Source organism: Xiphophorus couchianus, chromosome 12, assembly GCF_001444195.1.
Source record: "Xiphophorus couchianus chromosome 12, X_couchianus-1.0, whole genome shotgun sequence".
NCBI classification, from domain to species: domain Eukaryota; kingdom Metazoa; phylum Chordata; class Actinopteri; order Cyprinodontiformes; family Poeciliidae; genus Xiphophorus; species Xiphophorus couchianus.
Genome location: NC_040239.1, coordinates 23,438,079 through 23,449,627, shown reverse-complemented (window position 1 = coordinate 23,449,627; position 11,549 = coordinate 23,438,079). Strand labels below are relative to the sequence as shown.

Genomic DNA, 11,549 nt, shown 5'->3' with positions numbered 1-11,549 from the left:
TTCAGATTTGATGTATTGGCATCACAAACATGTATAATTTAAAGCTTCTCCACAGTGAGGTATTGTCATAATCACTCTGCCTGTTTTACATGTACTGTTCACTTAATGTCACAGAACAGCAAATGAAGTATCAAGAAGCTTCATCTAAAGCGTGGACCAGTGCTTTTCCTGAAGTTCATACAATGTCACTGCTTTTCAGCATTTACTAGATGAGTGTTATAACTGCAACAAAATAAAGGCAGACTGTTCTAAAATACTAAAATATGAAATCTCACATTGGGCAAGTTATCAGTATTGGACTAAAGAAAGCAAGGCTGTTGCAAGCCTTTGAAATTGTGATGCTTTTGATGGGTCAGATAGACTCAAAAAATTGTAACAGCAGGTGCATAGGGGGTAATTAAATTTTTTGTCAGGGGGTCCGAGATTCCTGGCAGCGCCCTGGCAGCCTGCTAATAACTGGGGTCTTAAGCTTGGTGCATATTTTTTTGTAAAGCAATGAGCCTGTTCTATTCAAAGTGCAAGAAATGACAGTAAACTGTGTTAACTACAAATATACTCAGTTTTCCAGTTGACAGCTGCAGTTTTTATTTTTTATAATTTTTTTCCTTTAGGCTTTGTAAAACCTGAAGCCATGATTGGTCAGTGACCGACTCACTGCTACAGTTCCTGTAGAACAAATAAGTCTGGACAGAATAAATAATATCAAAGTTCACCCGATCATTGATATAAACAGGCTCTGTCTTCAGCCAGCCTTTAGTAGGTTGGACAAACTGAACAGTCAGTAAAGGGTAAGTGCTTCAGTTTTTTACAGAAAAGCTTATCTTAAAAGGTATATTTGTCCAGAACATTAGAGGCTTTTTTTGTAATGTGCTATTCCTTTTAAAATCCAGATTTGCAAAGAAATTGCAGGAAACGGCTACATTTGTGTAGTATTCGTCATTGTCTTGAATGTGTTAGAGTTAATATATTAAAATATTGGCTTTTAACCAGATCTGACATACAAAACTTTAAAATCACTTTAGTCAAGGAAACCATCTGTATGGAATATTGCAGATAAGTTTAATAAATCATGAAACTCCAACCAGTAGAACTAAATGAGTAGGTGTAGAGATTTCACTTTGTTTATGTGCAATAGCAAATATTGTGTAATCCAAAAATAAACATCACTTTTGACCCTTTGTTTCAGTTCACCATGTTGTCTGCACCCTTTGTCCTTTGGATCTTATCAGCATTGGTTTACGTAGGAAGAAGCCATCATCACATAGGGCATGGTGAGAAAGCCCAAGACACCGCTGCAGACGATGGCAATAACAAAATCTCACTGGTGACCTCAGCAAACAAAGAGTTTGCCTTCCGTCTCTACAGGAAGTTAGCAGGGCATGCTGCCTCCCAAGGCAAAAACATCTTCTTCTCCCCATTTAGTGTCTCTACTGCCTTAGCTGCTTTGTCTGTGGGGGCACGAGGTGAGACCCATCAGCAGCTGTTTCGTGGTCTGGGCTTCAGCAGCTCCCAGTTGGCTCAGACAGATGTAGACCAGGCCTTTCGTATGTTCTTTGCAAACACCTCTCAAGACATTAGCCAAGGCACCGCTGTGTTTGTGGGCAGCATCCTTAAGCCAAAGCCTGAGTTCCTAGATGCCCTGAAGCAGTCCTTTTCAGCTGAGGGTTTCAGTGTTGACTTCACCAAAACTACAGAGAGCGCTGATGCCATCAATCAGTATGTCTCAGATAAGACTAATGGAAAGATAAACAAGCTGGTAGAAAGCCTGGATCCAGGCACAGTCATGTATCTTCTCAGCTACATCTACTACAAGGGTAAAAGTTCTCTTCTTTCTCTTTCATTGTGGAGAATTTTAGTTGGTGGAGTTGTAATATATCTGCTTTCTGCTCAAACAGGAAAATGGGAAACTCCCTTTGATCCTCGAGATACCAGGCAGGATGTGTTCAGAGTGGGAGAAAACACTGAGGTTCAAAGTCATACAATCAAGCATGCAGAGCAGATCTTGAATTCAATTTACAACTAAGAAACTCTCAATCTTTTATTTTCCAGGTTCAGGTTCAGATGATGGAAATGGAAAAAGATGTTAATACTTATCATGACCAGGCTATCAACACATCGGTTCTCCACCTGCCTTTCAACAACTCCTACTCCATGTTGCTGCTGTTACCGGAAAATATGACAATACTGGAGAACAATATCAGCCCTGCGCGTGTCACCAAATGGTTGAAGTGGATAAAGACAGAGTAAAGAGATGCTACATCAGGTTTCACTTCAATTTCTGTCAACTCTTGGCAGATGAGTCCTTTAAAACTGTACTTCTTTCAGGACGTACAACATCTATGTTCCAAAGTTCTCCATCAAGACCTCCTATAAGCTGAATGATGTGCTGACTGAAATGGGAATGGCAGACATGTTTGGGGATCGTGCAGACCTCGGCGGCATTGCAGAGGGACAGAAACTAGCTGTGTCTGAGGTAAGGGAGTGGTGCATATGAAAACATTTCCTTGCTTGACATTTGACCCACTCTGCTTTGATTGTCCTGTAAAGGTTGTGCACCAAGCCACGCTGGACGTAGACGAGGGCGGAGCCACAGCTGCAGCAGCGACTGGTATAGGCCTTATACCTCTGTCTTTCCACTACGTCCCAGAGCTGAAGTTCAATCGTCCTTTCATGGTGATCATCACTGATCGGACTGCAGAAAACATGCTTTTTATGGGCAAGATTGTCAACCCAAACATCTGAGAGAAGACCTTTTGTTTAAGCACAGTTTTCTCAGTACTGAATACAAAGAAAAGACTTTCTTTGGTGTCTTGTTCTCATTGCATTCACAAGTTATATGTAATACGACTCTCATTTGTATTTGAAGTTCATTAATAAATAAAAAAGCAATGCAAGACAACGTTAAACAATATCTGATTGAATTCTGCGAATGTAAATAACAATCACCAGGAAATCTAATTTACTGCTTTCAATAAAAAAAAGTCACAAAAGTGTATGTTTATCTGGTTTTGCACAGCAAAACATTTTTCAAACAATGCTCATAAATGTTAAAATTAGTTATAGAGTATTTTGAAGGACCTAACATCCAATCAAGTTTCAATTTCCCATGCAAGACTCCTTGCCATTGCTTTCCTAAATCTTTCAAATGTGTGTACTCCCTAAGATTTCATCAGTTGGCTTTCTTAAAAAGTTTACATAGTGAGGTCATGTTCATAAAAAGTAAAAGGATGTAATGTACAGGAAAAATATTGCTGATCTTCTCATTACTGTCACGTTATGTGGAAAGCCATTTATTGGTAAATTCCAACTTGTTTGATATTCTTTCCATTTTAATGTGATGGAATAAACAGTGCTCTTTGAGATATTTGGATAGTTTTATGATGTAACCCAGAAACTACTTGACAACAATTTGCCAATTTATATTGCAGTGAACTTATTTTACCAGTGAGGTGTCTTATGACAATTTGGTTGCTTTGGGTTTTATTATGATATACTGTATGTCTCTATATACTCATAAGAAAAAAAGAAAACTGCTTATCATTCTTTAACGATATAGTTATATTGTATCGTGTGTTGGCCTGTCCCATAGTTCCCGGTGTAATACGTTGAAGTTTTTGGTTGTAACATGACAAAATGTTGAATGAATGTCGTTGCAAAGCGTATTAAATTCAGTTCGCAGCTGCAGTTCCGGTATCTGACTGTAGGTGGCAGCAGTATGCCATGTAGACGTTGATTTACAGAATCACACGAAGTAGAAAATAGTCGCGCAGTGATTGGATGGCCACCGAACTGTTTCAAACATGGCGGAACAACGGGCAGCGGACCCGAACAGTGGAGCATATTATCAGAAAGAAAGAAAAAAATACAGCGCAGAGGAGGAGGCCAAGCTGGAAAGGCAACATTTCTGGAGAATAATAGATGCTTTTAGGTCTTACAGGTACAATAGATATATTTCACAATGTAAAAGGCGAGACAGGAAGCTGCCATTTGTGTTGATACATAATAATGTTAATGTTTTGCTAACAAGAGAACGACAGAGGAACCACACAGCAGCCTTTCTACAACATATTGCTTCAGTTTAGTTTATGGAGATTTTTGTCGTGTTTTTGGTTTCCTCGCACCAGGTTCCACGTCCATGAGCAGGTCAAGCGGGCTGAGCGTCAGTTTCGGAGTCTGTCACAAAGGCACCAAAGGGTGCTGCCAGGTGTTTTATCCAACCTGGCCCGGATCAGGCAGTGCGCCGAACACAACCAAGAGATTCTGGACGCCGTGGTTCACAATAGCCTTCACATGTTTGAGAACGTGGAGTATGGGGATAGGGTAAGTCCCAAATGTAGGGTTTGCAATGTTTCAGCGGAACTCGGAGTGACACCTTGCCCAGCATTAAAAAGTGGGGTGGGCGAATTTAGAGAAAAGCATAGAACAGATTCACTGATGAGCGCTCCATAAACAGCCAAAAGATTTTATTATACATACATTTTTTGTAGCTTACATGTCGGGTAGATTTCGCATTGTAAGAAGTGTACAACACTTGTAATTGTGTGTGTGTGTGTGTGTCAACAAAAGACACACACACTTGTGACTTGTTTTGTTATTAGGTTTTGGAAGTGTATGAAGGGAACACAAGTTTATATTCTAGATAACTTTTACATAGTTTATTTACATTGTTAATGTTTAAATTAATTAATGATTAACAATTTTGTCTTTGATAACTTGACCAAAACAGCAAAAACAGCAGCAATTATGAAATGCTTCAAACTCCGTCCAAAAAACAGAAGTGCTCCAGACTCCCAAGGTGCATCTGGAGTAAGTGATATTGTGCTGCTGTTTTATAATAGTAAAATGGCATGTTTCAAAAAGACACCTTTCTTTCTCCAATTTTCTTCTGGACATCTTGTTAAATCGTGACTCTTTATTGAGGGTCTGGTAACATAGGGTTTGGTGGTCTGGAGCACTTATGGTTTGTTGAGCAAATTTTCAGTGTTTTACACTTATTGTTTTTGCTATTTGCAGCATTTGTCCTTTTGTTTATATTTCCTGTAGTTGCAGCATTTTTCGTTTGAATTTGAAGTGTTTTTTTTTAATACTGTGAATGGAGACTTTTAACACAACTGGATGGAAATTTGTTAGGACAGAGTTAAAAACAAAAAGATGCTTCAGCCTCACTCGAGAAGGTTAAGTGTTTGCACAAACACTGCTAATCGTCCCTATCAAACTCGCCGTATATCCGACATGCTCTTCTCTTAAAATTTGGTACTGTCCTTTCGCCTGTATTTTGTCAGGAGGATCCGAGGAAGGCACGGCCATCCACTACATTTGACATGGACAAACTGAAGTCCACCATAAAGCAGTTTGTCAGAGACTGGAGTGAAGCAGGCCAGGCTGAGAGGGACTCTTGCTACAAACCAATCATTCAAGAGATCCAGAGGCTCTTCCCAAGTGACCAATAGTAGGAATTTTATCTGCTCACTTTCACATCTACATGCATGTGATTTCAGCAAATGAACTCTACTGTAAGATGGTTTTAACAGACCATATTTTGAACAAACATGTCAGTGTTTTCTATGTGATGTGTGCATTTTATTATATCAGTGATGTGTCTAAGGTGAGCGTGCTGATTCCCGGTGCTGGGCTTGGTCGACTTGCCTGGGAGATTGCTCGGCTAGGATACTCATGCCAGGGCAACGAATGGAGCTTCTTTATGCTTTTCTCCTCAAACTTTGTTCTCAACAGGTAACACATCGAATTCACCCACTTAAGTTCATTTAAATAAAAGTTAAGTAAGCAACGTTATCGTAACTCCTTTTTTTTTCTTGCTCAGATAACTCTTAAATTTAAATAATTTTGACCTTTTAAAAGTTCTAAAAAAAAAGTTTTGCATTTAACTTAGTGAAATGCAGATCATTGCTATATCCTCGTTTTACTGACGAGTTTGAACGTCTTTGCTCAGATGTGAGGAAGAGAATGCTCTGACCTTGTATCCCTGGATCCACCAGTTCAGCAACAACAAGAAGTCTTCCGACCAAACACGGCCAATCAGATTCCCCGACGTTAACCCCCAGAGTCTGCCGCTAAACACCGACTTCTCCATGGTAGCGGGGGACTTTGTGGAGGTTTACAGTGAATTGGGTATGCTAAAGCTGACGTGGACTCCGTCAGATTTGTTGTCAAATGTTAAAATCAATTTGGTTGGTTAGAACCTTATTCCAATGCAAGATATAGTTAAGATGACTCAGTTAAAAGGTTTTTTTTTAATTATTTTTTAGTAAAAGATAAGTAAATATGTGCCTAAGTGGTACTGGACATTACCTTGTGACATCATGTGTTCCTCTCAGAGTGCTGGGACTGTGTGTCAACCTGCTTCTTTATTGACACCGCTAATAATGTCTTGGAATATGTGGACACAATCTGGAAGATTCTTAAGCCTGGAGGCGTATGGATCAATCTCGGTGAGTCGGCCTTGTTAAAATATAACTTAGCTGCACTAGAGACATTCAAAAACACTAGATTTTATATTTAATAAGCACATTTCTGACAAAACTTGAATGAGCAACTATTTATTTTACACATGATCTTATCGGTGTTTCAGATCATTTGTGGAAAAATGATCTGAAACACTGATACATAATACACATACATAATGTTCTTTAGATGGAACATTACATTCAGTTTCTTCCCTTTTAGTATTTTATTCTTAGTATTTGTAACCACTATTACTTTAGTCTTTTCGGGATTTATGTTAGAGTTTTTATTGCTGTCGAATAGCAAAAGAACAAACAAAAACAAACAGCCAAGTAAGAAATTCATTGTTATCTCTGAGCCACTGTCTTTATTCTGTACATGACAATAAACCTCTTGAAACTTGCTTGGGAGATTTTCAGGATCGACTAAAGAGGACTATAGTTTGCAACAGAAACATATCAAGTGTGTTGTTGTAAAACAATAAGGTTGTTCAGAAACAGTCGACCAACTTCTGGAGCCTATGCTAGTGTTCTGTCACATCTCTGTGTTTTTGGTTTCTGTGTTAAAGCTTTTAAGACCCTTTTAACTTAAGACTCTGTCATGTTCTTATGTTTTTAAGGTCCGCTGCTTTATCACTTTGAAAATATAGCCAACGAACTCTCTATTGAACTTAGCTATGAAGACATCAGGACAGCAATGTTAAAATATGGCTTCATCTTTGAGGTAAATTTGCATTATATAAATGTTTTTGCATTCTGTGTGCCTTGAAAACAATCATTGTGGTAGAAAAGCAGTTTTATTTCTGCCACAGGTGGAGAAGGAGTCGATGCAGACTACCTACACTGAGAACGAGTGCTCTATGCTGAGATACGTTTACGACTGTGTCTTCTTTGTTGCTCGAAAACCTACACTGCATTTTAACGGTCAAGAAGAAGAAGATTTACAACAAAATTCTCCACCGGCTGCTAAGTCGTCCAGGCGAGAGGGCAGCAACAGGCAAACGTGACATAAAATTCCTACAGAAGCTCAACCACCAAGACAAAAGCAATGTGGACATATTTTCATTTTCTCCCTGAATACGCCTTTTTAAATTGCCTCTCTTTAAAGGTGCTTTCAACATTAAGGTACTTTGGTGAACTCGCACATCTGAATACAGCTGAACATTTGGATTGTGCTAAGCAGGCATGGGCCATGAGACCTTAATAGAATGATAGCTTGAGTGAAAGAAACCTTGTTTTTACAATAATAGTAATGACCCAAAACCTCAAAACAAAAACGCAGCTCACTGTCTAATTTATTTTAAATAGCTAAATGCTTATGTCTTGTAACAGTTGGAGAAGTCTAGTGGCCTTCTTTCAGCCAGCTGACCTGCAGTGGGAGGGAGAGAGAGATAAACGGTAAAGTGACTGACAAATTTAGCAGTTTTTGAAACCAGCTTTTTAAAACCTTGATACTGATAACTGCCCAGTGGTATCAAACTTCGTGGGACTGCAATATCAGCTTTAATAAAAATGGGTCATCACAGCATTTTTTGATCATGAAGTTATAAGAGTAATCAGACTCAAATAGTATGTTTGTTTTTATTGGTTTTTTTGTGAACTCCGAACCAGAAGGCGTTCACTTTGTTTGGCCATTAGGTCTCACTCTTAACTTATTTTACTTCACTGCCTTCCCTTGCCACAGTTTGTAAGGATTCACGTGTGCCTCTGCAACTGAATTACACATTTTGTAATTTATTTATTTTTACTTATATCAGCTGTATTTACATCGGCCACCGTTCAGTGTTTAAGCTGTGTAGCTGTCACCATCATTTTTCTTTGAAATAAAGCCAAACGTTTAGAAAAAAATACAACTTTTATCATTATTTTGCCTTTATTTCAACTTCGTCAAAAGCACGCGGAGCAGTTTCGTGCTCACCAAAGGAAGAGGAAAGGCGGTGGGCGGGCTTTAACCAGCAGAGCTCTTCCATGATTGGTCCTTTTGACAGTGGCTGCTGTATGTCACTACCGGTATTTTCTTTTTTCTGCACTTGTACTGCACGTATTTGTGTGAAGCTTAAAGGAAAGGAGATTTTACTCCGCTACTTGTTATCGCTGATTCTCTCACAGATCTGACTTTTGATGGCCAAGAGACGCGCTGAAGAAACTGTGCTACTCGACTCTCCCAGTAAGAGAAGATACTTCCCTCCGATTTACAGCGTTGACATGCAGCTGGAGAGCATGGCCTCTGTGGGAGATTTGAGTTCCCCATCTCTACTGGCCATACTGGGGAGTCGCTGCAGAAAAAGGCCTCTTTATTTCGACAACGAAGAAGGATATTCTGGCCCAGCGATTTCACCCCCGGACTCCGGAAAGCATGCAAAGGATGTTTTGAAGACTCCATCTTCTGAAAGTTTCCCGGGCGGCCGCAGGTCCTGCGCACTTTCAAGAAATAAGCGACCGCGAGAGGACAGCGTGGGTTCAGACACTGTTAATGCAACAGATAAAGTAGGCCAACATGGTTTGATTTGGCAATATTTAGCCGATAGACGTTACTCTCTTGAAAGCAAATGTTTATGTAATGAGAATAAACTGTCACTAGATGTCGCCATTTGCTCACATTTTAATGCTGCTCGTCCAGCATGACTTGGATTTGAATGTGATGTTATATTTTCATGACGGCTGCATCTCTGTAAATTAGCATAACATAAAAAAAAATGTCGTTAAAAAGCTAAACTCGGATATCGTACAAAATTCATTATACCCAGATACATTTAAAGTATTTTCTCTTGATTTTGATAAAACCCAACACTCCGTTTCTCAATATAAATGAAATACAATTACAGTAAAAGACCAATAGATGTTTTTTTTAATACAGAAATATTATTTTGTGGTTTACACAATAATGGGGAAAACTGACAGCAGTTTTCTAGCAGACTGTAATACTCATTGCTAAAATCTGTTATCAATGAGTATGTCTGTTTACATACCAGCGCTGTATTTACGTGTATTAATAGAACATTGACACCACCTGATTGCATCCATTCCAGTCTGCATTGATGCAGTAAGTAAATCATTCAAAAGGAGGCCCAAAACAAGCACTAAGTGCATGTAATGTAACGTTGGTCTTTTGTACTGTGGTCATGTCCTGATAAATGACATTAAATCATTAATTTTTACTGTAACCCTATCAGCAAATTTACCTGAATAAACATTTGAAATTCATCACTCTTTGTGATTAATCTGTGCAAGTTTCACTTCTGAATTAAATTAGCAAGAGAAATTAACTTTGATAATTTTCAAGATTCCTCTGTTCAAGTTTTCTTGCATCTTTGCTTTTAGTACTCTCAAGGTTTTTCTAGATGCTCACTTGCCTTTTCTTTTTCTTTCAGACAGCTGATGAAGATGGCACTTATAACTCTTTTCAGTACTGGAGGGTCCCCTTACCTGAACTTGACCTTTCACTGCTAGACGAGTTTAGTGACCATTACCCAAAAAAAGACAAGTTCAAAGAGAATGACACAACTGCAGATGCAATGGAGACCTGAAGATGATGAACACTTGATGTGTTTTATTACCTGAGCAAACAGATCCTGTTGATCCATGTCCCATAGACATGTCAGATAATAGAACTAAAGTCGATGTCTTGCTGTAGGACTTCAGTGACTTCCAGATGTTTTGTGAAGGAGCTCTTGGTCATCCTGAAGCTTTATGTTCAATGGGTTTTGTAAGAGCGAGGGGAGGCTGTTCATTTATATCCCTGTCCTTTTTTCTGCCACATCTGCCAATTTCCAGCAGAGTTTGTGAAGTAGTGAGTTTGTCAAATGCGAAAAGGAGCTGATAACCAGTCAGTGCTTTATATCTACCATACATCAACTCACGCAGCAGAAGGAATGTTTTGTACCGACGTTGACAACTGATAAATTTAAGTAATTTTCCAGAATGTACTTGCAGGGTTCTGTGCAGTCTGGAAAATTATGGCATTTGTTTTTAGTATTTTTCAGATTTAAATACATGTATTTTCCTTTAGTCTCACTTTTATTCCTTCTTCCCTTTGTCCTTCCTCTTAGACAATAGTGTCTGCAGGTTCTGTTTTCTAAAGACCAGTCACAGCAGAAATATCTGCCATAAAGTCATTGTGAAGTTTCGTGCTTATGCTTAGTAGCCATCAGAAAATGGATGACGAACTCTGGAAAGACGTACAATTAAGACATGAACACTATGTTTGTAGTCTGGTGCAAGGAAAATGTGGATCTGGTCCCCAAATAAACATCTCTCAGCAGAGGCCGCTTTGAGTTACTTTGGTTGGATCAAGGAGCAGAATCTGTTATATTTTATAAACCAACTGGTCCACATGGACGTGCTGGTAACAATGTCTTCAGTAAAATTTCATATGAGATTTGAACAATTTTTTATTTTCTGGATTTATTAAGAAAAAAGAAAAGATGTGTAACATGCATGTAAACAAACGGGTTTGGGTATTTAAGGTTTAAAAAACGTTCTTGTAGGTTGGGATTATTGAAGCCTAATAAAGTGCCTGACTGGCACTGTGCAGCATTCGATAAGCCTACATTACCCCTCACCTACTTGTTGCTGCACACTGATTACCAGTGGGCTGAAACAAACCTACTACTTGCAAAAGAAAGTAGTAGGGTGTTTAGAAATATTTCTGGTTCTGAAAGGTCAGGACTGACTTGTGGAGACTAAAGGAGCCCCACTCATCACGCTTGTTAAGGAATTGCTGCAGTTCAGTTGGTAAGTTGCGACCTGTTTGGCAAGCTGTTTTAAATAAGCTACAAGATCATTCTTTAGATTTTAGTTTTGGATTTTTCTGCTATTAATATGATACAAAGAAGCAATCTTGTTTTTACCCAGTTATCACATTGTGAGGATCTAAATGACTCGCATATAGTTGAGAAGAATAGACTCAGAGTTTCATAAATCGTTATAGGTTCAGTATTATTTATTTTCCAGGCAAGTAGAGCAATTTTGTACCACAATCAAGTGACTATCTCACCTTTAGTCGTTACAAAAATGCTGTATGTATCAAATATGACTTAAAATAAATTCGATATTATTTAAAGCCTTTCAAATTGGGCCTGTGTCTCT

General features: G+C 38.7%; 2 protein-coding genes across 2 annotated transcripts; both read left to right on the top strand.

Annotated features, from left to right (window-relative positions):
- Positions 1-716: 716 nt before the first annotated feature.
- LOC114153984 (serine protease inhibitor 2.1-like) lies at positions 717-3,360 on the top strand. Its single transcript, XM_028032694.1, has 6 exons — positions 717-788; positions 1,187-1,814; positions 1,896-1,966; positions 2,050-2,243; positions 2,326-2,473; positions 2,548-3,360. The coding sequence occupies exons 2-6, from the start codon at positions 1,193-1,195 to the stop codon at positions 2,740-2,742; spliced, it is 1,230 nt and encodes a 409-aa protein (XP_027888495.1). The 5' UTR covers positions 717-788; positions 1,187-1,192; the 3' UTR covers positions 2,743-3,360.
- A 407-nt stretch (positions 3,361-3,767) lies between these two features.
- carnmt1 (carnosine N-methyltransferase 1) lies at positions 3,768-11,528 on the top strand. The gene is made up of 9 exons (XM_028034664.1): positions 3,768-3,937; positions 4,125-4,320; positions 5,283-5,449; positions 5,593-5,733; positions 5,951-6,129; positions 6,336-6,449; positions 7,082-7,185; positions 7,274-8,948; positions 9,833-11,528. The coding sequence occupies exons 1-8, from the start codon at positions 3,801-3,803 to the stop codon at positions 7,466-7,468; spliced, it is 1,233 nt and encodes a 410-aa protein (XP_027890465.1). The 5' UTR covers positions 3,768-3,800; the 3' UTR covers positions 7,469-8,948; positions 9,833-11,528.
- The last annotated feature ends 21 nt before the right edge of the window (positions 11,529-11,549 follow it).